At 39.4% G+C, this 25300-nt stretch overlaps 1 protein-coding gene and 1 pseudogene across 1 annotated transcript; both read right to left on the bottom strand.

Annotated features, from left to right (window-relative positions):
* Positions 1-6316: 6316 nt before the first annotated feature.
* LOC122670352 (7-methylxanthine methyltransferase ICS1-like) lies at positions 6317-8023 on the bottom strand. Its single transcript, XM_043867232.1, has 4 exons — positions 7949-8023; positions 7398-7808; positions 6775-7044; positions 6317-6670 (listed from the first exon to the last, which is right to left on the bottom strand). Exons 1-4 carry the CDS (start codon positions 8021-8023, stop codon positions 6317-6319), a joined length of 1110 nt encoding a protein of 369 aa, XP_043723167.1.
* Positions 8024-14509: 6486 nt separating this feature from the next.
* On the bottom strand, positions 14510-16271 carry LOC122670218 (annotated as a pseudogene).
* Positions 16272-25300: the final 9029 nt, after the last annotated feature.

Genomic DNA, 25300 nt, shown 5'->3' with positions numbered 1-25300 from the left:
CCACTAGGGCAGCGCAAGAGGCATTATAGAGATTTTCCCACTAGCATGGCTATTGTTGATTTTGGGCTGATTAATTTCCTTTTGGCCTGATGGTCTTGGATTTGAGTTGGCCTTAGCCAAGGTGTTTAGACTAGTTCCTAGTCTTGGGCTTGAGTACTTCATGGGCCTTGTAGGCTTTAGCTTGAATATATACAATTTTCTTAAAAAAAATGAGATACAAGGCTAGCCTGCATTAGAGAGAGAAGAGATGTTCAATTCAAACTTTAATGTTTTTTAAACATGAAACTCCATTATCCTAGGTGGATAACTTTATTAATGGAAGAAAAATAAAAGTTGGGGGGGGGGGGGTTGAGGGGTGACAACCTCCTTAATAAAGACTCAACACTATAAGGAAAGGTGCTTTTGCCACAGTATATTTTTACCGCTACTATATAAACATTTCCACAACGATAAAATATTACCGCTGCTATATAGATAAAACATACTATATAACGTGGCAGTAAATATATTACCGTTGTTATCTATCAATAATGTGCGGCGATAATACGTTACCAAATACCATTGCTATATATCAGTGTAAAACGACGTTAAAATAATATTGTTGCTATTTATCATAAATTAAAAGCGGTGGTAAGTAACCACAGCTAAAAAAGTATATGTATTGCGACTGTACCACTAGTAAATATTGATACTCATCTTTATCATTATTGTAAGTATCGTCATCAACCATGACTGCTTACCTAACGAAATACAAGTGTGTGGTTATTTTGGAAAGGGGTAACGTGTGGTTTTGAGATCTTTATACCCTTCAGTTCCTTGCTCGGCCCAATTCCTCAGCCTCTAACAGCGGAGGGGGCGCAATGACTACCTACCATTGCCTGGGTGGGGTCCACCCCCTCCACCCTGATTAGAGGGACTAGGGAATTGGGCAGGCAAGGAACTGGAAGAGATAATTTTATATGGTTTTGCCATTCAAGAGAATTTTCTCCGTGTGTAGTTGGATGAAAAATTATCCCCTCCAGTTCCCTGCCCGGCCTAGTTCCTCAGTCCCACTAATAAGTGGGGTGGACCCCACCCGGGCAGCAATAGGATAGTCATTGCGGCCCTCTTTGTTAGAGAGTTTGGGAAATTGGAGGGGATAAAGACCCAAAGTTGGATACTGAAAAGTGCAAAATCCGGTGATCATAAATGGAAAGAGTACTGTGTAAGATAGTTTTCCATAAACCTTTTCTGGTTTGGCTATGCAATTAGTAGTTCTTACGGAATACTAATGATGTGATATGTCGATGTCATTTGTAGGAGATATCTCTAGATCTTAGACATCCTTTACTTTATAAGGCCATGGATCGTTATTTGCTCCATTTTTCTGTCCGGTCCATTTCTCCAAGTTCCTCTAATAGGGAGACAAAAATGATCACCTTATCCCCTACCCAAACACACTGTCTAGGTGGGGTCCACCCTTCCTTATTAGAGGGATTTGGAGAAATAGATCGAACAGGAAATGGAATAGATAATTTTTCGATGGATATATGTACTAGATAGGACATGATATATTGATCATCAACTCCCTTGCTACTTGTCCAGATCAACTCCACATATGTGGAGAGTAGATATTCTCCACATATGTTCAAAGAAAGAGAAGAAAAGGCTAGCCTCTTAGTATTACATATCCAAAACGCTAAACTCACATATATGTGAGCTTCATGAACATTACAAACCAATTTAGGTGTTATAAAATAATTTTGATTTTTCATATCACTTTGGTACGGTTTTCCTGGGCCAAAGTGTATTATATATATCTAGTTTAATGTGTTCTTATTGGCCTTGCGAGAGCTATATTCTTCACATGTTATGTGAGATAGCACAAAGTCTTATTACGCACGCTGTTTTTGTTCCAATACGTGAGATTTGAAGCCATAGTTAGATCTGAATGAGTCCGATCTTTCCCCCAACACATGTTGACACTACCCGTGTGCCTTGGTATCTAGTATCTACACGCCTCACATATGTACCTCATCCATGGATCGAAATTGGACACATATATATATATTTTTTATTTAGTAATAAAATGGTATATTATCCCTTGAACCATAATTGGGAAGTACAAGAAACAAAGTGTGGAGATGAGATCGCTAGGTCACACTTTTGTCATCCGTGTTTCACTTTTTCTATCGTCTTTTAAATATGGATTTTTCTTTGTTTGATTTTTTCATAAGTCTTCTCTCTTCTAATTTTGTTCAACGTCATCGTTCTCCTCTTAGGTTTCCTACCGGGTCTGGTGCACAAGTTTCTCTCATAGGAGGGGTAGAAATGACGACCTCACCCCCTGTCCAAACACACTGTTCGGATGGGGTGAGGTCGTCATTTATGCCCTCCTATGAGAGAAACCTACGCACCTGACCGGGCAGAAAACCTGAGAGGAGAAAAATTCATCATCTTTGCCTTTGCCTTTCCTTCTTTGGTTCTCCTTCGTCATCGCCGTCTTCTTCCCCCAACATTGGATGTGCAATCCAATTGTATCAAACAATGAACCTGGAAAGTGAAACACAGATTTTTTACATCTCTTGCTGCTTTAAAATACTCAAATTATTAATCGATTCATCATCTCTCTTCCCTTCCCTTTATCCCTTATCTATTTTTATGGGTAAATTACTTCTGAGGTGCCTTAGTTAGTATAAAGGATATTTTGGGTACCCTAAGTATGAAAAGGGTCGTATGGGTTTCTTTTTAACACCAAATTAGAATTATGTCCAATTTTACCCTTGGGTTATTGAGTACCTCAAACAACCTCACCACCCACTGTCTCCCTCTACTACAACCCATCTGCAATTGTCGCCACGCCTCTTTCCCGCTGCCTCGCCTACAACTCCATCTATTGTTGCATGTAAACAGTCCTCCAAGGCGCCCTGATATTCCAACACACCATCTGCTCCTAGCAAACCCAGGGTTCACATCTGTACTTCTAAAGTTGGTACTTCCATCCTACTTCAGTGAGCTCATAGTACGCCACTTGGTGTGACATGCATCCAACGGTTGATGTTAAAAAAATTCAAAATATTTTAAAAATCACGAGATGGTTGTTTGAACCACCTTGAATCCCAAACCGAACCCATCCTGATTGATTCAAACTCAACCAAACCCATTTCACTCAAACAAAACCCACCACCACTCATCTCTACCTTTCTCGCAATCCCATGGCGGTGCTACGACCTGTAACCCCTTCTTGCTTAGAAGTAAGGACTCAAATCCTCTACTGCCGAGCTGCTTGGCAGGACCCTACTGCCAAGACACAGTTAGGTGGTAAATAACTGCCTTACCCCCACTCGGGTAAGGTGCTCGGGCAGGGGTAAGGCGGTCATTCCTCACCTTAGGCTCAAAACCTTAGAATATTCACTAGACATATCTCTTTATCATCATAAGGAGAGGCATAAACTGAAAGATATAACTAAGATTAATAATAATAAATAAATAAAAATCTTAGCTATAAATAGAAGAAAGAGAAAAAGCCCAAAAGCGGCAAAATCTGCTCCAACATTGCTCCTCCTCTACTCAAAAAGATCAAAGTTATTTAATTATTTAATTGTGTAGTACATCATAATTTACTACACAATGTGGTTGATGCAAATATACTTGACCAACGTATGGAAGATAAGTTTCACCAACGCCGCGACCATAGTCAACATATTTCATGGGGTGTCAAGCATTTTGCCGCTCGGCGTAGCTTTCCTGGTCGACACAATGTGTGGTAATTATTGGATTCTCCTCTTCTCAAGTCTTTCATATAGTGTGGTATGTTTCTTGCTTTAGAAATTACATATTCTTATATATACATTTTTGGTACAAATTTGTACCAGTCCAACAGGTCTTGATAGTTTCTCATGATTTGTACAAAAGTTGTTTAAGATAGGGTTATAAAAGGATTTTCAAAAATAATTTTTTGGATACACATGTGAGATGAAACTATTATTTTCATTGAGAAAAAAACTATATCATATATCAAAAGGGTAAAAAAAAAATAAAAAAGTACAAATTATTTGACATATTGAGGGATGTCAATAGGAAAATTCAGAAAATCCAATGAAAAAAAATAGTTTATTTTAAAAATATATAGACGACTTAAAATACAATGGAATATGTCATTACCTAAGAATGTATACTGTTGAATATGAATCTGAAATTTGACGTAGCCAATCTAGACCATCTTCTAAGTATCCATATGGTCAGGATTATAATACGTCCCTTTTCATGGATTCTGATCCTCAACAGTTGGGCAGGTAGTAGCCATTGTGTTGCCTACACCCAGACAGGGGTGAAATGACTGCCCTACCCACTGCTCGAACATCCTGTCTGGGTGTAGGCAGCACAATGGCCGCTACCTGTCCGGTCGTAAAGGATCCAAATTGCCCTTTTCACATAGTAAAACATGGTATTAGTCTATAAATACTCTATAGTCTTGTCTTTTTGTAATGTGTCTGTGTGTAGAGGTAGCTATCAGGTCATTTATGACAATATCTTAAAAGGGAGTGTCTGAATGACACCTCTATAAGTGTATTTACAAATTGACGTACATCATCTTAATTGTCTTTTTTTTTTCTTTCTTATTCTCAAAAGTTCGATATAAAAAGATTTTCAAAAATAATTTGAAAGACAACTAATTAAGGTAAAAAAATAGATCTAAAGTAGGAGATCGAGGAAGTTGAAGTTGTTGTCGAACTTTGTGTGTAGGGTATGATGGGGCTCCTAACATTGTCAATACCCCCAGTTCTGTCTATATAAGGCTACAGGCACATGTAGTGGATATGAGCCGGCATGCATTGGTGAAACTCAAACCATCCTCTACTACACGTCATTAGTCCTCATAGCCTTTGGCATGTCTGGCAATGTTTCATTAGCACCATTCTTGCTAGAACAGAAACCAACCGAAGCAGAAGGACAGGTAGAGGAACACCCAAAAGAGAAAGAGGTTACCTACTTTTTTCTCTCCATCTTTGCAATGTCATTTGTTCCAGGGATTTGGATTATCGCTCTGCCTTATATTAATCAATGGTCGATTCGGTTTGGGATCCCAGCCATATGTGGTCTGGTAGCTACTCTTGTGTTCCTCAGTGGAACCTCTTCTTACATTCGTGTCAAACCACAAGCAGGAAGTTGCTCCCTTCCTCGTGCTTTTGTCTCTAAGTTTACTATAAGAATGGTTCCTTTATTGATGATCGTCATTGTTTGTGGTGTTGTGTTGGCCATTGGGAACACTTTTTTTTCTTGAGCAACTAAACCACATGAATCTTATGGTCGGACACCTAAAATTCCCTTATACACTCTTTCTGGTTTTTTACGGTTCCTCAAGTAAGTTTACCGCCAATTACCATTCCAAGAGACAAACATTGTTATTAGGTGAGAAAAGACGTAAGCATGTTGGAAGAGTTGGAATTGGATGATTCGCCCTGACTTCATTTTACATTCCTCCCCCAAAAGCAAAGAGGAGGCTTTTTCGATCTCCTTGATTGACACCCGATTAATTTGTAACTTTTTCTTTTTTCCAATCATGTTACTTAAAATTTCCAAAATAAAATGAAGTATATTGCTTCTACAATTCTTCCTATATCTCATTTATGGAGTTGTTGAGCCTAATTTTTAATTATTGCACTTATATATGTGGATGCAACCTTATGGCGATCCGCAACCCCACCCCTGCTTTCCAAATTTTTGGTGTGTGTGTGTGTGTGTGAATTCAAATCCTCTTCAATGACATTTAACCACCAAAGTCGATCTCCCACCATCCATGGGGTGTGGTCTCCAGATCCTAGAGGTGCTCCCCACACCCCATGGATGGTGGGAGATCGACTCTGGTGTTTAAATGACATTGGACGAGATCCAGTGAGTGAGTGCGTGTGTGTGTGTGTGTGTGTGTGTGTGAGAGAGAGAGAGAGAGAGAGAGAGAGAGAGAGAGAGAGAGAGAGAGAAATTTGGATCGTTTGCTGCTGCCAACCTGACACAGCAGAGCATGGACCCCACCCAAGCAGGGTGGTGGGGCAGTGGGTAGGGCGGTCATTTTGCCCCCGCCTATGTGAGGCCACATGTCGGCAGAGAGAGAGAGAGAGAGAGAATTAAAATGACAACGAATTTTTCAGCTAAAACTTCCTTGTTTTTAACCATGAAACTCGATATTGTGAGCAGTTGCTCGGATAACTTTATTAATGGCAGAAAATTAAAACGTACAAAGATTTTTTCCTGGGGAAAGGACATCCACCTTAACCAGGAGCCAATTATTCCACACTCAAAGCAAATCTAAACCCAAACTTCTTACATTGAAACTCAATTACTTCCAGCCCTTTCTCTGAAGAGTGATGGCAATGCTCACAAGTTCAATAGGAAGCTTCTTGACCATGTCATCAATTACCAAACAAGTAAATTTCTCATACAATGGTTCTATAATCTCATGTCCAAAGTGGTGAGAAATCAGGGGTTCTGAAACTGATCTGATATTTTTAGCTACCTTATCTCCCTTAACCTGCATGTTTGTCTCTTCCTTGTCCCCAATATCTAGAGCAAATGTTACCAATTGTTTTGTGTCGAAGGAACCCTCCTTGTCTATTACTTCTTGAATTTCCTCGCATGATGCCGTGTAATATGGCACATTAAAAGAATCTAACTTCTCTTCCTCAATTAGTCCCTGTTTCCAAAAAATAAAAAAAATGCATGCATGGAAGGAACTTTACCAATAAGCTAATGGAGTTTCTTAAAGCCCAAAGATATGCAAGTAATAGTACTACGTACCTCTGAAACCATAGCTATGAGGGCCTCTGATAATAGTTCCCAATAATCACAGGTAGCTGAGGAGGGGTCGCCGCCTTGTCTACCATGAAGTATCAAGACCATATGAGCGTTGGGGATCAACTCTTTTGATCTCAACTTGATGAACGAAGTAAAATCCTCTTGAAATTGTTCCAGGTAAGCTTTGCTGACGGGAAAGGGGCTAGTATTGGAGATGTAGATTTTCCCCTTGTTTATTGGAATACCTACTTCACTTGTGAGCCCTGGTGGAACCTGTCAACGAGTTCCATTAATTCTTCCAAAAATATCAGTAATTTATGTAGTGATCTAAATTAAGGACTGAATGCTTAAAGCAAGTTAACAAAAAAAAAAGAAGAAATATAAACGAGAACACCAGGCCAAAATTGAGAAAGACATATCTCGACTTGGTTTCGACAGAAACCCCTCCAACCTAGCGAGAATGGTTCCATCAGGTTCTCGTACACCAGAGATATGGCAGATAGATGGAATCCACTAACTATTTAGGGCATACCCTGTGCACGAGGCTCAATGCACACCTTGATTTGCTGGTGCTTGGTGGGGCCAAGTGACACAGTTGGGAAGTGATGAAACTTAAACTTACTTACCCGAGAGAGCCAGTGCGCACTGTGGCAAGAATGGACAAGGTGTAAACTATTTAAGGGGAACAGTCTCTCGTAGAAGGAACCAGGAGCACCTGCAATGAAACACTTCTTACCATCCTCGCCGATCCTTTCTCCTTCAAGTTGTCGATAATTTTCAAAAAAGAACTTGAACGTTGAGTTGAAATCATTTCCAGGAAGATCATTTAAGAAAACTTGAAGCTCTGGCTGCTTCACACCTAATTCGTTGCACCTTTTCTCTACTTTCCGTTTGATCGTAGTGATCACTGCGAACGTATTAGGACCAAAGGCGCAACCCAAGTCCGCAATGGTTAAGACATTACAGGGAAGGCCCTCGCTCACGAGATCTTCAATGGCCTTCTCTAGGATAGGTTTTGCAGTTGATATCACCGATCTCTGCTCCAACCATAAAAATAAATAAATAAATAAATAAATGAATAAATCACAATAAATACAGCATAGTAATAGGATATAGATTTCGTTCACCATAAGAGTAAAAAAAAATGAAAATGAGTTAGAGCTTAAGATGTACTAACATTGAAAGAATTCTGAGCATAGCTTGTATCTCGTTCTCCATTGGTCATGCATAGGAATTCCTTCACCGCCTCCATGACTTCAGTGATCAATGTATGCTCTCACTCGATAACGTTTCTATGTTTTGAGTTATTACTTCAACTATGTATATGTATATATAATAAGAGAAAGTTGTCTTCCACCAGTAGGGAGGAAAGCAACGGGATGGCACACATCCGATGGCCTGCGAGACCAATGTTCTTCACACGTGTGTTATACAAAGTCTTACTAGGAATAACATTTGAGGCCATTCTCTAATTAGGACAGCATGACATTTGAGGCCATTTTCTAATTAGGTCAGCATGAGTCCCATTTTTCCTCAATCACATGTTGTTGATCACATCTTTCCAAATAAAAAAAAAATGTTGTTGACAAAGGGGACCATGATCGAGAGGGTTGTATACCCTGATAGCGAGTGCAGATTGAGCTCCAGAGGCTCCTTACATTGAGGAAGATGGTGTTAACCCACCGGGTTGTTGCTCACTCAGTCAAAACTCGGGAGTTAACTCGGCTGGAGTGGACAAGATTTGCTAGCAAAAGTCTTGCCGTGCAATATAATTCAAAAGATAAAGCGGTTAGAGATGGGATAGGGGTGGGGTCACCTCAATTAACTGTACTCTTTTAAAAGAGAAGGAGTTGTAGGATCGGATGTGGAGATAAGGAATGAAGATCGAGGCGGCGAGTCTAGGGGCATGCGGAATTAGAGGAGTCAAACTGGTCTTTCTAAGGATCGTTTTTTCTTCAAAGACCTTGCTGATAAGTTGGATGGATCGATCGGTCGGGTCGTCATTCATGGCATGGACGATAACGTCACTGGCTTATGTGAGTTTATACCGACCGACACTTCCAAACGTATTAAAATGGCATCGTTATTGAAATGGGACCCACATGCTTTGACTGGTGGTGTTCCCTATTTGGTAGGTCCACAATCAGAGATTTGTATTTCAAATTCAAATATTTCGGATCAGGGATTTGTGATTCTTGGTCTGGGTCGTGGATCGTGTAGTGGTGGTTCCCATGTGGATCGGGTAATGATGGTTCCCATGTGATGAGCCATGGTCGTGGTGTGGTGCCCCAGAGGCGGGTCTTTTGGGGCATGGCCACGCTTCTTTCTAATGAAAAGCGTGGTTCGGGGGCCTTTTTTCTTGGGATCGGTTTTGAAGTTTGGTGCTGTGAGCGATTCTTGTTCTCTTATTGCTGTCTCTTCACATGGGAGAAATTTATCTGGTCCAACAACATGAAGCGTGGTCGAGTGGATGCGGTATTGGACCGTAGTTTTTGTAATTCTAAATGGTTGGAAGTTTTTCAATCATGTTGTCAACAGGTGTTGCACAGATAGTGGCTTCGGATCACTCTCCTTTGGCCATTGCTTCAGACTCTTTGGGGAGGCTTAAAAATGCTCCTTTTAAGAACTTTATCTGAAACTTACCCCTGAGAATCTGAGTGAACTATAGCTCATTATGAACTACTAATTACAAATCTTCGGGCCGTAAAGGTTGCTTGTCATGCTTCAGATGCTTTCTACAACAAGGACTACCTGTGTTTCCTGGACGATGATCTTAGTTGGTTCGAGGCATCCTCTCAATGAATCATGACCAAGTTGTGCCCTTTCGTTGTCCCCAATGTAAAAAATGAGGCCCCTGCGGGTGATTAAAATAGTGTGGTATAGCCCTGTGCTAATTTGAGAAATGTGGTGGGCTCTTAAGTTATCAAGGACTTGGGGCTTCATAACTTTATCAGAGATCCCTCTGTCAGCAAATCCTAAGCTCCCAAAGCCCATCCACCCAAAACCAAAAATAGAGCCATTGTCCACAAGAACAAAGGATTTCCTCTTTCTCGCACAGACCTTCACAAGGTTCAGACCAAAAAATATACCACTGAAATATTAGTATGTCACTATATGTAACTAGACTCACAGTCATGGAAAGAAATTGAAGGACAAAAAAGCAAGCAAAAAAAAGTGTCAAAAATAGGGTCAGTGATGGACCAATACGATAATTAAATTAACGGGAAAATATAGGGACACCCCCTCAACTATGGCCTTTTTCATGTACACCCCCTCATCTTTAAAACCTTTCAAACACACCCCTCATCTATTGAAAATAAGTAAATTAGTCCATCAAACTAACTGTTGTTAGTTTCAAACGTTAATACTCATCCACCTATTTTTTTTAGGACCAAATTGCCCAAATTAAAAGTTTGAAGATGAAAATACCCTTGATTACAACCATTATTCTGTCTGTATACAGTTAATAAAAATCTTATATACAGCCGTTACTCTGCTTGAATTCTGAGTAACGAAACCTATATAGCCTTTACTCTGTCCGACAAGAGATAGGCAAGTCGATCATCCGTTTCCACCTGAGCCGTGGGGCATCGCATATTTCGCATTTGATACATTTTTCATTTATTTCTTTTATTTCTTGACAGGTATGTCTCTTTTCTTTTTATTATTTTTGGCATAATGTAGACCATTAAAATAGTTCGCTTTGGTGTACATAGTAAATGATTTTTCTTTTCTTTGTCATATTTAGTGCATAATAATTTAGCCTTGCATGTTGGTATAGGACATATTAAGGGAGAATTTTATAAATCTAGCATCTAGTAGAAAGACTGGTTTAACCGGACGAGATGGGGTGCTAATACCTTCCCATGCTTGTAACCCGATCACTTACCCATAATCTTTGGCCAGACCATATAGAATCACGTAGCTCTTTCCGCTAACCCCTGATGGGGCTACACCCATTGGGTCTTAGGCCTTAATCCTAGATGGCAACTCCTTTTTTTTTATTTTTTATGAAGCATGATCTCAATCCTCATAATGATGTATTGAAACGATTTGCGATAATCCATCAAAGGCAAATCATGTCGCCGTAAGGCTGAGGAAACCGCCCTTCGAGGACCACAGTACTTACACATAGATTGTGGATTGAGTGTGACTCAATGGCGCTGTTGTTGGCGGTCCAGTCTGGGTCTATTCCTTGGTTTGTGCATCAACTATGGAATAGCCTTCTTCTGTATTTAAAAGCTATCCATTGAAAGATTTCTCACTGTTTCAGAGAAGTGAACTCGGTGGCAGATTTTCTTGCTAAGTACTCGACAAAGCACGGTTCATTTTTTATTTGGGATGATGATTTTCCTTCCCCTGTGAAAGGTTGTTTATTAGATGATGCCCTAGGACACCGCTCAACATTAACGGTTCTTCGTTGGGGAACCCGGGATCCACAGGTGCAGGAGGTATTTTTCGGAATCATCTTGGTACTCCTATTAGGTGTTTTGCTTCCTACCAAGGAGTGGGGTCCAATTTCATGGCAGAAATGACGGTTTTTATAGTGGGTGTTAAGGAGGCACGCAATCTATATATTGATAAGCTTTGGATTGAAAGTGATTCGGCAACCATGGTCAATGCTGTTCTCACACACAAGATTCGCTGGAGTTTTCTGCAGAACTGGTGGTCGATTTCCCCTTTCCTTGATTCTATTCAGTGGAGAATCATCCACTGTTATAGGAAAGCTAATGCAGCTGCAGATGCCTTAGCAAACCATGCTGCCAAGCAGACAATCAATAGCAACTAGACTACAACTCTTACTTTCATTGCTTCCTACTTTCATTGCTTCAGCAGTCAATTATGAAGCACTAGGCAGGCCTTACTACAGATTTCCATAACTTATTAAGGGTCTGGAATTTTTTTCTTATATGTTTTGTTCTCCAAGCTTGGGAAGTTTGCTGATGGCAATGCCGAAGGTGAACGCCCAAGTTTTCGAGATAGTTGGGTGATAATTTCCAGCCTGTTGTAACATCTTTTCATTCATTAATACATATTTTGCTGACCTTTAGCCAAAAAAAAAAAGGAGATTAGAAAAATAGACTTTTTCTCCTTACACCTAATCAATTTGTAACTTTTTCTTTTTTTTTTATTCCAATCATGTTACTAAAATTCGTCCCGCCCCCTTCCCCTAAAAAAAAAAATGAAGGATGTTGTTTTTCACAATTCGTAGCTACTGTTTTGCCTCTATCTCATTTTTGGAGTGGTTGAAGCCTAATGTTTAATTATTGCAAAAGCTTGTAATCATAATTGGAAAGAGTACTCACAGTAAAAAAGTCTACAAGAGTGATCTCCCATTCGGCTCCCTCCAGTAAGTAGCAAGCACAATCATTTGAATATTGCTCGGAGCTGCTGCTGCTTCTCTTCTACTTCTTCCCGCAAGCTTTATTATTACAACGTGGAAATGGCGACCACGAAGGGAGCATGCCTCAAAATCTCCAGTACTACTTTTCGATCCATTTGAGCTACTTTCTACAGTTCAAAGAAATTTTAATGCACTGATTCGAGATAAAGCCTTTTAAATTGGTAAACACGTAGATAATTGGAACTTTGAGATAACCGAGAATTGCATCCTCAAAATTCTTTCTTTCTTGGGTAGAGTACTGTGGGTGTGCTAACACCTTTGTGTCTCTTTCCTCTCACATGAAATAACCTCGCTGCACTGCCCTCTTTATTACGTATAATACCGTTTTATTGTATCTCATTTATGGGGTGCTGTTTTCTGGGTGGGACACAGGGGCCACATCGTGCGCCAACCATTGAGAGCGCACGTTATGCATGGGTGTGACCCCTGTGTCCCAGGCAGAAAACATTCTCCCCTCATTTATATATGCTCTCCTTTATACGGTTTGTTCAGAGAACCCTTCTTCAAATAGGTCAACCCAATCCAAAACGGCTCAACTTTGGGCCTAAAACTCCTAAACCTAACTTAGTCCATGCCCTGAAATTTTCAGGCAGACTTCGAGAAGGTTCTGACTCGTCGGGTCAAACTTAATTTCATCCCTAGGTTTTCCAATCCCCAAAATGAGTTGAACTTGTGCTCATGATTTTATCAAAATGGTTACCGGCCAATCCCTCTAATTATTAAATCGACTTTCAAGCAAGGCTAGGCATGATGGAGCATATCCCATTTATAATTAGTTTGGTTTAGAAATCCTACTCAACTTTCTAGGTGTCACGTTGCCAAGTGATGTATAACGCTTCACTATTTGCCACTTGGTATGACATTGGTTAGTCCATGTGATAGAGGATCCCACATACATTTCAATGGCTAAATCTTGGTCCAAAGTTAAAAAAGAAAGTTATTCAAACTCCAATTAAAAGTTTTAGTAAAATTACAAAATTACCATCAACTGGAGATGAATATAAAATATAAAATGACATCTTTTTGTAATTTTAGCTACTTCCTCTGCTCATTGTAAGTTGTTATACCAATGAGATGCTTGTCCGACCATTTATCACATACACTAATCCAAGTAATACCATGTGGAAAATAGTGAAACGTTATCCTTAATGATATTAACGATAGCACATTTTCTGGCCATTTTTATGTGGAGACAGTTGCCATTTCTATGTTAATATTGATAGCACATTTCTGGTAACTTTTTTATGTGGAGACAATCCTGGGATTATTGTACGCCATAATTAACTACACATTTTGGTTGATGCAAACATACTTGACCATTGGATTGATATACCACCCTTTCACGGATTCTGACACTCTACAGCTGGGCAGGTAGTGGCCATTGTGTTGCCTACACCTAGACAGGGGCGAAATGATCACCATACCCATTGCCCAACCACCCTGCCCAGGTAGGGCCCACACCTCTGTCTGGGTGCAAGCAGCACAATAGCCGCTACCTGCCTAGCCGTAGAGGATCCAAATTGGCCTTTTCAGATTGTAAAACATGGTATTAGTCTATAAATATTATATAGTCTTTTCTTTTTGTAATGTGCCTGTGTGTGTATAGAGGTAGCTACCAAGTCATTTCTGATAATATCTTAAAAGGAAATGTCTGAATGACACCTCTGGAAGTGTCTTTATAAATTGACATCATCGTAATTGACTTTTTTTTTTAATTCTAAAAAATTCGATATAAAAGGGTTTTAAGAAATAATTTGAAAACAAACTAAGATGAAAAAATAGATCTAAATTAAGTACAAGATGATGTTGTACTTGTTGTCTAACTTTGTGTGTAGGTATGGGGCTCCTAACATTTTCAACACCCCTAATTCTGTCTAAGGCTACAGGCACATGTAGTGAATATGAGTCGGCATACATTGGTGAAACTCAAACCATCCTCTACTACACGTCATTAGCCCTCATAGCCTTTGGCCTGTCTGGCAATAATGTTTCATTACCACCATTCCTGGTATAACAGATACCACCCGAAGCAGCAGGACATGTAGAGGGGGCACACGTGTGTGTGTGTGTGTGTGTGTGTGAGAGAGAGAGAGAGAGAGAGAGAGAGAGAGAGAGAGAGAGAGTATTAAAAGGACAGATTTTTTCAGCTAAAACTTCCCTATTTTTAACCATGAAACTCGATATTGTGAGCAGTTGTTCGGATAACTTTATTAATGGCGGAAAATTAAAAGTACAAAGATTTTTTCCTTGGGGAAGGACATCCACCTTAATCAGTAGCCAATTATTTCACACTCAAAACAAATCTAAACCAAAACTTCTCACTTTGAAACTCAATTACTTCCAGTCCTTTCTCTGAAGTGTGATGGCAATGCTCACAAGTTCAATAGGAAGCTTATTGACCATGTCATCAGTTACCAAACGAGTAAATTTCATATACAATGGTTCTATAATATCATGTCCAAAGTGGTGAGAAATCAGGGGTTCTGAAACTGATCTGATATTTTTAGCTACCTTATCTCCCTTAACCGGCATGTTTGTCTCTTCCTTGTCCCCAATATCTAGAGCAAATGTTACCAATTGTTTTGTGTCGAAGGAGCCCTCATTGTCTATTACTTCTTGAATTTCCTCGCATGATGCCGTGTAATATGGCACATTAAAAGAATCTAACTTCTCTTCCTCAATTAGTCCTTCTTGCCAAACAAAAAAAAAACCCTTAATTAGTTAAAAAAAAATATGCATGCATGGAAGGAACTATAGCAATAAGCTAATGGAGTTTCTTAAAGCCCAAAGATATGTAAGTAATAGTACTACGTACCTCTGAAACCATAGCTATGAGGGCCTCTGATAATAGTTCCCAATAATCACAGATAGCTGAGGAGGGGTCGCCGCCTTGTCGACCATGAAGTATCAAGACCATACGAGGGTTGGGGATCAACTCTTTTGATCTCAACTTGATGAGCGAAGTAAAATCCTCTTGAAATTGTTCCAGGTAAACTTTGCAGACGGGAGGAGGGCTAGTATTGGAGATGTAGATTTTCCCCTTGTTTATTGGAATACCTACTTCATTTGTGAGCCCTGGTGGAACCTGTCAACGATTTCCATTATTTCATTAAAAAATATTAGTAATTTATGTCGTGATCTAAATTAAGGACTGGACGCTTAAAGCAAGTTAATAAAAAAAAAAAAAGAAATATAAAAGAGAACACCAGGCCAAAAATGAGAAAGACATATCTCGACTTGGTTTCGACCGAAACCCCTCCAACCTAGCGAGAATGGTTCCATCAGGTTCTCGTATGAGAACTATTCTCGTACACCAGAGATATGGCATATAGATGGAATCCACTAACTATTTAGGGCGTACCCAGTGCACGATGCTCAATGCATACCGGCCTTGATTTGTTGGTGCTTGGTGGGGCCAAGTGAAATAGTTGGGAAGTGATGAAACTTAAATTTACTTACCCGAGAGAGCCAGGCGCCTGTAGCAAGAATGGACAAGGTGTAAACTATTCAAGGGGAATAGTCTCTCGTAGAAGGAGCCAGGAGCACCGCAATGAAACACTTCTTACCATCTTCGCCGATCCTTTCTCCTTCAAGTTGTTGATAATTTTCAAAAAAGAACTTGAACGTTGAGTTGAAATCATTTCCAGGAAGATCATTTAAGAAAACTTGAAGCTCTGGCTGTTTTACACCTAATTCGTTGCACCTTTTCTCTACTTTTCGTTTGATCGTAGTGATCACTGTGAACGTATTAGGACCGAAGGCGCAACCCAAGTCCGCAATGGTTAAGACATTAGAGGGAAGGCCCTCGCTCACGAGATCTTCAATGGCCTTCTCTAGGATAGGTTTTGCAGTTGATATCACCAATCTCTGCTCCAACCATCAAAAAAAAAAAAAAAAAAAAAAAAAAAAAAAAAAATTTTAATCACAATATATACAGCAAAAGTAATAGGATATAGATTTCGTTCACCATAAGAGGGGGAAAAAAAAAATTGAAAATGAGTTAGAGAGCTTAAGATGTACTAACATTGAAAGAATTCTGAGCATAGCTTGTATCTCGTTCTCCGTTACTCATGCGTAGGAATTCCTTCACCCCCATGATTTCAGTGATGAATCAATGTATACTCTGATCACTCGATAACGTTTCTATATATGTTTTGAGTTATTACTTCAACTATGCATGTATATATAATAAGAGAAACTTAGTCGTCTTCCACCAGTAGGGAGGAAAGCAACCAGATGGCGCACATCCGACGGCTTGCGAGAGCAATGTTCTTCCCATGTGTTCTTACCAATAAAAAACAAAACATGTAGTTGTTAGAGAAGGAGTTGTATCGGATGTGGCGATAAGGAATGAAGAGACAAGGATCGTCATCACTGTTCTTCACATGTGTTCCCTTCAATTATTGTGGTTTGTGGAAGACACTTGGAATTTTCCATGGGGATTAAAATGCATTAAATAAATATGTTGCATGGTAGAAGACAATTGGAATTTTGCATGGGGACTCTAATGCATTAAACGTGCTTTCCCCCTAAAAAAAAAATGTATTAAATATGTTAGTGAAGGACAATTTAGTTGTCAAACTGGTAAATCCTAGACTTGGGGTGGGGTGTCTTTCTTTCTAAGGATCGTTTTTTATTCTTCAAGGCCTGTACCTTTACCTTATCTGCTGATGAGTTGGATGGGAGAAGTAAGAGTCAAACTGGTGGCGCTCCCTATTTGGAAGGTCCACAATCTGATCGAGATTTGTACCTGATGGTTTTAGTGGTGTCATTTTCAAGTGATGGTGGGATATCATTGAAATGGATGTGGAGTTGGAGTCCATGATCGGCTAAGATTAATCCTAAAAATTCGATTTGAGGTTTCTCTACTTCGATTTTCGAAGGAGAAAGAGTTATTCCATGTTGTAGGAATAGGTTTCCAATGATGCGGAGATGCTTAGTGTGCTCTTCGAGGGTTTTGGAGAAGACAAGAATGTCGTCAATGTAAGCAACACAAAAGGGGAGATTGGCAAATATGGAGTCAATCCATCGTTGGAAAATCTGTGGTGCAGTACAGAGGCCGAAAGGCATAACCTTCCATTGATAATGGCGGTTAAAGGGTGTAGAGAAAGGTATAAGAGGTTTGGATTCCTTAGTTAGCTTGATCTGCCAAAATCCTGATTTACAATCAAATTTGCTGTAGATAGTGGCATCTTTGGCTCGGTGAATAAGGACATCTTTTCGAGGGATGAAGTATCCATCAAAAATAATGTTCTGGTTTAAACGTTTGTAGTTTATAACCATACGAGCTTTTCCACGCTTAATTTCCGCATGATTGCGTACCATATAAGCGGGACAGGAGTGAGGACTAGTAGAGGGTTCTATAAGTCCGAAGTTGAGTAATTCTGGGAGTTGTTTATCAAATTCTTCAATATCTGTTTTAAGATAAAGAATAGGTTTGACACGGATGATCTTGTGTGGAGCATCCAGTTTGATAGAACAAAAACAAGGGCTCAGGTGCCACAATAAAAGAGGATGACTACTAAAATTGGGTTTTAGTAGGGTGATAAGCCAGTGGTCTTCCGTAGTGACATTAATGGGTTCCTGAATTAAACCATTGTCACATTTAGAAGAGTGAGAGGTGAGTAATTTTAACTCAACAAGGCCAGTTGGGTGCTGGATTTGAAAGGTACGAGGGAGGATGGTGATAGGCAGATAATTAAAAAGAAAATTAGTGCCTAAGATGAAATCACCATGCATAGAAGGAAAACAAGTGATCTTGGGAATAACAAAATCTCTGTTGCCAAGGGTAATAGGGACATTTAGAGCTTTGTACTCTAAAGTCGTAGATGGACCAGAAATGCCACTAACATAGGCAGGCATATCCATTTTCTGCCAATAATGGCCAGGTATTGCATTATGTTTGCAAATACAGCCGGTGGCGCCGGTGTCCATAAGGATATCAAGGGTATAAGGCTTGAATCCGGAGAAAGAGAAATGTTCTTGGACATAAGTATATTTTTTTGGACTTTGGTGTGTCTGAAAAATAATATCGGAATCTTCAGTAATATAATGGTTGAAGATAGTTATGACAACGACTGAATCGGTGTCATGCTCCGAAGGAGAATAATCAGAATTTTGTGGTCCTTTATAGAACCGAGGGTGTATATAGTTTGGTACATAGTTGGGTACGTACCTAGGTAGAGAAGATGTAGCAGCTGAGGTTCGAGAGGATGTTGAACCGTGGCTAGACGTAGAAGGTCTATTAGCCGTTAGCATGCTAGGGACATGTGTTCGTCTTTCGAAGTAAAGATTATTACCTGAAGATTGAAGTTCAAATGTTGGTGCTTGCATTTCACAGATATTTTGAGGGGTGTCTAAAATATCAGTAATTAACCATTCACGGGGAATTTTAATGTCATGCCAATTAAGCACTCGAGGTTGTATCTTGTGCTCATAGGGTCGTGGTTCAAAGAGTTCCACAAACTTTTTATCTGGAAGGGGTAATAGTTTAGTAGAGGTAACATTAGTTAACTCATGTAAACATTTCCAACTAACAGCAAGATTATGACTGTCAGCCTTCTTGCCATTCCATTGGGTTTTAATTTTCAAAACCACGGAATCACAAAGATTCGGGTCATGGATAGAAATAAAGAAATTGGGTTTAAGTTTGAACCAAACCGAACCATTAACAAGGTTGGATTCGATTCCACCAACAAGAGCGTTGAGTGGCTCCTGAAGGAATCTTTTATTGAAAATGGCAACAACAACGGGGGTGTCGATACCTTGTCGAAAAAGAGCAGTGAGTTCAATCTACATGAGACCAATGTGTATGTATCTCAATTTTGGGTGTTTTTTAACCAATCTTTTGATTTGGTCAGGATTGAACAAAGAAAGTTCAAGACTAGCGTCATCGGTAGATTGGGCTGTGGTATTACCACAGGCTTGGTCTAAATAACGCCGAGACCAGAGATTACTAGGCTTGGATAGCTTGTAAACCTCATCGTGAGTAACATCTTTGATTTTATTAAAGAGATTGGGGTCAAAAGAAACGTCTTCTCTCACAAGGTCATTGAGAGCGACAGATTCGAGTTCAGAGGCAGTGATAGGCGTGATCTCAATAGGGATAGATGATTTTGAAGGAGGGGGTTCCTGGATCTCAGTTTCCATAAAAATGAAATCAGACTCGTTGTCAGACATTTGATCGTCGGATTCAGAGACTAACTCATAAAGAAGTTCAGTGGGGTCTGAAACTTCAGAAAAGAATAATACCTCATAATCAAATTCATCTAAGTAACGAATCATTTTACGGGCATTCTTAGTTTTATTGGGACATTCATTTGCAAAATGGCCCTTTTCATTACACAAATAACAGGTGCAATTGGTCTTGTCCCGTGTAGATTTTGTGTAAGAGGGTTTTTTCCTAATAAAGCGTTTGTGGGTAAACGACTTCTTAGGTCTGGAGGGAAAGTCTGTGGAATTATACTTTTTCCATCGATACCGTTTGGTATATTTAGACTTAGATTTAGATGTAGATTTATGAGAACAATGATGAATTGGCTTGGTACCGAATTCAAATTCGTTGTTGAGCAGATCTTTACACAGACCGAGTGAGATTTTGTGTTTAAGAGCTTTGGTTGCTCGGGCTTTTAGGCAATGATCCAGAATATGCCTAAAAATAAAATTAATTCTGTTTCCAAGTGTATCAGCGCTTTTGGAGTCGTTGATAAAGGCTGGATAGGTAGAATGACATAATTCATCCCAAGGTGGGGGTAACTTTGGGAAAAATTGGTCTTTCCAATAGGCATATTTTGAGCTATCTAACAATTGGTAAAGACTCATATATTTTTTAGAAAAAGCTTCAAATTCTAGTTGATTGTTAAGCTTGATCTTAGTTAAATTAAAACTGACATCTTCTGCAAGTTTGTCAGGGGAATGAAAACCACAAAATTCACTTTTAATGATTTTCGTAAATTCAACCAAAATTTTTTCAAAGTTTTTCTGGAGAATAAGCAGGTTGGTTTTAGCCAGTTTGCCTTCTTCAGTTTGATCGAATTTTTTAATAAATTGCAGGACATCTCCTTGGAGTGAACCACTAAGGTATTCCAGGAATTTGTCCGCGGACCAAGTAGCCTTATTATTGGCAATGAGAATGGCAAAAGTTTGTGCCCATTCATTAATTGCCTTATCATAATCTTTAATGGCTATATTGGTAAGGTCTAAGTAGGTTCCGCCTGAGGCTAAACCATACTTATGAAGGTCATCTTTGCAGGTATATAAACCCTCTGTTTCTATGGCAAAAACAGTGTCGTGACCAAAGGTTTCGCATTGACCGGTCTGAGGTTGGAAGTCCTCATCCGTGTCAAGATGGTCTTCGTGTGCGTCCATCTTACGCTTAGAACTTTTACCAACAGTGGGGGTACTGTGGGGAAGAGCTTCGAACTCTGAGTCAGAAGAGGAAGAAGATGATTCTTTGTGAATCTGTTCTTCGTCGTCCGAAAAAAGAACAAAGTTGTGTGCGACAAAACTCTGTTGGTTGCCAACATAGAATTGTTGCATCATCCTGAAGAGTCGGTCTTGGTCCATTGGGTCTTTAGTCGTTTTATAACGATCTTTCCAATGGTCCGTGATTTCTTTGAGGTAAAGATAATCATCCGAGACAGGTTGTTCCTCTGAGTTGTCCTCAGTAAGAGTGCTAATAACTAAAAATGTTTCCCGGGAAGGGAGTTTAGGGGGTATGATCGGTTGGTTGTCAACCAGATCAGCAAGTAGAGTGATTATGTTATCTAATTTTTTGGTGATTTTTTCTTGGTTATCTAATGACATATCAATTAAAAAATTTAAAGCGCCACTAATACTGAGATTAGTTGGTAACACATGGGTGCTATGTTCATAAGGTAAAGATGGATCACCATAACAAGGGGGAGGGGAAGCCATAATAGTGATTGCAGATTACAGAGATAATTTCCTGGGGGCTAAACCCGTTCTATAGTATCGGTACGACAAAGGTCCAAACACCGCGTCCGGTTCTTCAAACCAGTGTGTCACAGGACATCACCACCACTACAGAATATATGGCCGTGGAAATCACAAAGATAAAAAACAATCTTAAAATTAAAACTTCTAACATCACCACTCGTTAGCGGATAATCCGTCCTTGAGGGATAGTATCAAAAGATGTGGGTGCAAAGCAGGTGCTATTGATCAAAGAAAAGATCTGCCGCTGCACTCAAAGGGGGTAACCCTTATCGATCTACCAATTCGCAGGTAGACTTCTGCTGTGATATGTGTGCAGAGCCAATAGGAATTTCTTTCAGGAGAGCAGATTTTCTAAAGGAATGAACAACTGTTTTATGTCCTTGATTCCAAAGGTGGATGGGGTTGTGGTCTTGAATAAATTTTGCCCAATTTATATGGGTAATTTTATCTGTAAAATTATTTGAACATTACGAGCCAATTTAGGTGTTAGAAAATAATTAATTTTGATTTTTCATATCACTATGGTACGGGTTTCCTGGGCCAAAGTGTATTATATATATATATATATATATATATATATATATATATATATCTATATCTAGTCATCTTATGTGTTCTAATTGGCCTGCTAGAGCAATGTGCTTCAAAAATATGGCCAGCTTTGATCATCCTTGTGCCATATCATATTTGGATGGAACGGAATAGATGGAGATTTGAGGATAAGCATCGTAATCATGCAGTCATGGTAAAAGGAATTCTTAAAGAGTTAATCGACGTGTCATCTGTGGCTCCGGTGCAAGTCTCCTCGGTGGCTGATCTGTTGCTGTCAAGGAAACTATTTCTCAACGTCTCTCGGCTGCCTTGTAGAAAGATTACCGAATAATGTTGGCAGCTCCCACTTCAGGGATGGCACAAGCTAAATATAGATGGCTGTTCTATTGGTAACCCAGGACGATCAGGGGCTGGGGGAATTTTGAGAGATCACATTGGGAGTTCTAGGTGTTGGTTTGCGTATTATATCGGCGTAGGAACGAACTTCATGGCAGAGCTTGAAGGTTTCTTCAAAGGTCTCCACCATGCGATGGTGTTGTAGGTGGATAAATTGTGTATTGAAAGCGACTCGGTTGCAGTGGTTAGTTGTGTGGAAAACAACTCAATTCCTTGGAATTTCCAGCAGAGATGGCGTTTCTACAGCGGCTACTTGGCAAGGATTACCTGGAAGATAAGCCACTGTTACAGAGAAATTAATGTAGTAGCGGACATTTTAGCTAAGCATGCAGCTTCAACAAGGACGTCAAGTAACTGGGATGCTGCTCCAAGTTGTGTTTGCAATGAGATTATCTGAGACGCAAACCTAAGGCCTAGATACAGATTTTCTAGGTGATGTTGTGGGCTTTTTTGTAGAATTTGTTGGTGGTTTTCTTCCCTATTGATGGCCATGCCGAAGGTGGGGAAGAAACTCCATTGAGTTGGTTTGGACTTTAACTGTAATTACTTTTTTTAATATCGTTTAATACAAAGTTTTGCTGACCTTTAGCAAAAAAAGGCCATAATTAGATCAGCATGGAATGGTTCATCACGAGGAGAGAGTGTGTCAAAGGGGACCCTCTCTCTCTCTCTCTATGTACCTTTGCACATAGACGATGAATGATAAATTAGAACAAGAGTTTGACACAAATGTCAATGTGAGGTTGAATTAATCTTTCACGCCAACTCAATATGAAGTTCGGTTCCTCTGCACGTACCAATAGGTGAACGTATATGTGAGAGCCAATCACTTGTCCTATTTTTTCCATTTACAAGAGCATGCGGGGTTTTTATGAAAACAAAATTAAATTGCGATTGGCTTTAAGATGTAGATTCACCTGTTGGAACATAGAGATGATCCATTCTCCTCCAATCAAAGGTTGTTGCACGGTTCATAAATTTGTGAAGTATAACTGTCGAGGAGGAGAGAGATCGAGTGTAAGAGGGGATTCGAAAGCGTGACCATCATTTTCATATAGGATTAATTGGTGCTATCTTTGGTTGTCATCTTTTGGACTCGCATCTGAAAACTATTCTACATTTTATATTAGGACTGCCCGCTTGTTTCGTTTCTTTGAGCCTTACATGTCGCCCATTTGAGTCTTTCATAAATGATATTTTGATATTGATATTATATTCTTTTGGCACATGTATTGAGTTGAGAAAATATTATATTATTAAATTTCATGACCTCACATGTTGGAGTGATCCATACACTTTCAAATTCATCTAAACGCTCTTATATTCTCTTTCCTCCCTGATAGTGTCTCTCCTCCAACCTCCCTCACTCTCATCTAAAGATTTTTTCTCCTTGACACCCGATTAATTTGCAACTTTTCCTTTTTCCAATCATGTTACTTAAAATTTCTAAAAAAAAAAAAAAAAAAAAAAAATGAAGTATGTTGCTTCTACAATTCTTAGCGACCTTAATGCCTATATCTCATTTATGGAGTTGTTGAACCTAATGTTTTAATTATTGCAATTATTTATGTGGATGCAACCTTATGGCGATCTTCAACCCTGCCCCTTCTTTCCAAATTTTTGGTGTGTGTGGATGCGGTCTTGGAAAAAATCATTGACTATATACAGTAAAACGAATTACTTTAATGGTCTACATTATGCCAAAAATAATAAAAAGAAAAGGGACAAAACCTGTCAAGAAATAAAAGAAATGAATGGAAAATGTATCAAATGAGAAATATACGATGTCCCATGGCTCAGGTGGAGACGGATGATAGACTTGCCTCTCTCTTGTCGGACAGAGTAAAGGCTATATGGGTATATTTACTCAGATCAGGTAGAGTAACGGTCACATATGGGATTTTCGTTATCTCTATACAGACAGAATAACAGTTGTAATCTAGGGTATTTTTGTCTTCAAACTTTTAATTTGGGCAATTTGGTCTTAAAAAAATGGGTGGGTGAGTATTAACGTTTAAAACTAGCGGCAGTTAGTTTGATGCACTAATTTACTTACTTTCAATAGATGAGGGGGTGTGTTTGAAAGGTTTCAAAGATAAGGGGGTGTACATGAAAACATGCCATAGTTGAGGGGGTGTCCCTATATTTTTCCCTTAATTTAATTATCTTATTGGTCCATCACTGACCCTATCCTTGACACTTTTTTTTGCTCACTTTTTTGTCCTTCAATTTCTTTCCATGACAGTGAGTCTGTAGTCACATATGGTGACATACTAATATTTTAGTGGCATAAATTTTGATCTGAACCTTGTGCAGGTCTGTGCGAGAAAGAGGAAATCCTTTGTCCTTGTGGACAATGGCTCTGTTTTTTGTTTTGGGTGGATGGGCTTTGGGAGCTTAGGATTTGTTGACAGAGGGATCTCTGATAAAGTTATGAAGCACCGAGTCCTTGATAGCTTAAGAGCGACCACATTTCTCAAATTAGCACAGGGCTATACCACACTGTTTTCATCAGCCGCAGGGGCTTCATTTTTGGCTTTGGGGACAACGAAAGGGCACAACTTGGTCACGATTCATTGAGAGGATGCCTCAAGCCAACTGAGATCATCGTCCAGGAAACATTGGTAGCCCTTGTTGCAAAAAGCCTCTGAAGCATGACAATCAACCTTTACAGCTCGAAGATTTGTAGTTAGTAGTTCATAATGAGCTGCAGTTCACTTAGCTTCTCAGGAATAAGAGAGAGAGAGAGAGAGAGAGAGAGAGAGAGAGAGAGAGAGAGAGAGAGAATTAAAATGACGGATTTTTTCAGCTAAAACTTCCCTGTTTTTAACCATGAAACTCGATATTGTGAGCAGTTGCTCGGATAACTTTATTAATGGCAGAAAATTAAACGTACAAAGATTTTTTCCTGGGAGAGAGGACATCCACCTTAACCAGGAGCCAATTATTTCACACTCAAAGCAAATCTAAACCCAAACTTCTTACGTTGAAACTCAATTACTTCCAGCCCTTTCTCTGAAGAGTGATGGCAATGCTCACAAGTTCAATAGGAAGCTTCTTGACCATGTTATGAATTACCAAATGAGTAAATTTCTCATACAATGGTTCTATAATCTCATGTCCAAAGTGGTGAGAAATCAGGGATTCTGAAACTGATCTGATATTTTTAGCTACCTTATCTCCCTTAACCTGCATATTTGTCTCTTCCTTGTCCCCAAC

The sequence above is a fragment of the Telopea speciosissima genome, chromosome 1 (assembly GCF_018873765.1).
Source record: "Telopea speciosissima isolate NSW1024214 ecotype Mountain lineage chromosome 1, Tspe_v1, whole genome shotgun sequence".
NCBI lineage: Eukaryota > Viridiplantae > Streptophyta > Magnoliopsida > Proteales > Proteaceae > Telopea > Telopea speciosissima.
Note: the sequence above shows the minus strand (reverse complement) of the source record. Positions and strands in the feature narration are given on the sequence as shown.

Excerpts from the sequence above, each read along its gene's own strand:
- LOC122670352 (XM_043867232.1), bottom strand. The coding sequence starts at position 8,023 with ATGGAGGCGGTGAAGGAATTCCTATGCATGACCAATGGAGAACGAGAT. Across the intron at positions 7,045-7,397 it reads GTGCGCACTGGCTCTCTCGG|GTTCCACCAGGGCTCACAAG; the intron begins GTAAGTAAGTTT and ends ACTCGTTGACAG. Across the intron at positions 6,671-6,774 it reads TCATAGCTATGGTTTCAGAG|GGACTAATTGAGGAAGAGAA; the intron begins GTACGTAGTACT and ends TTTTGGAAACAG.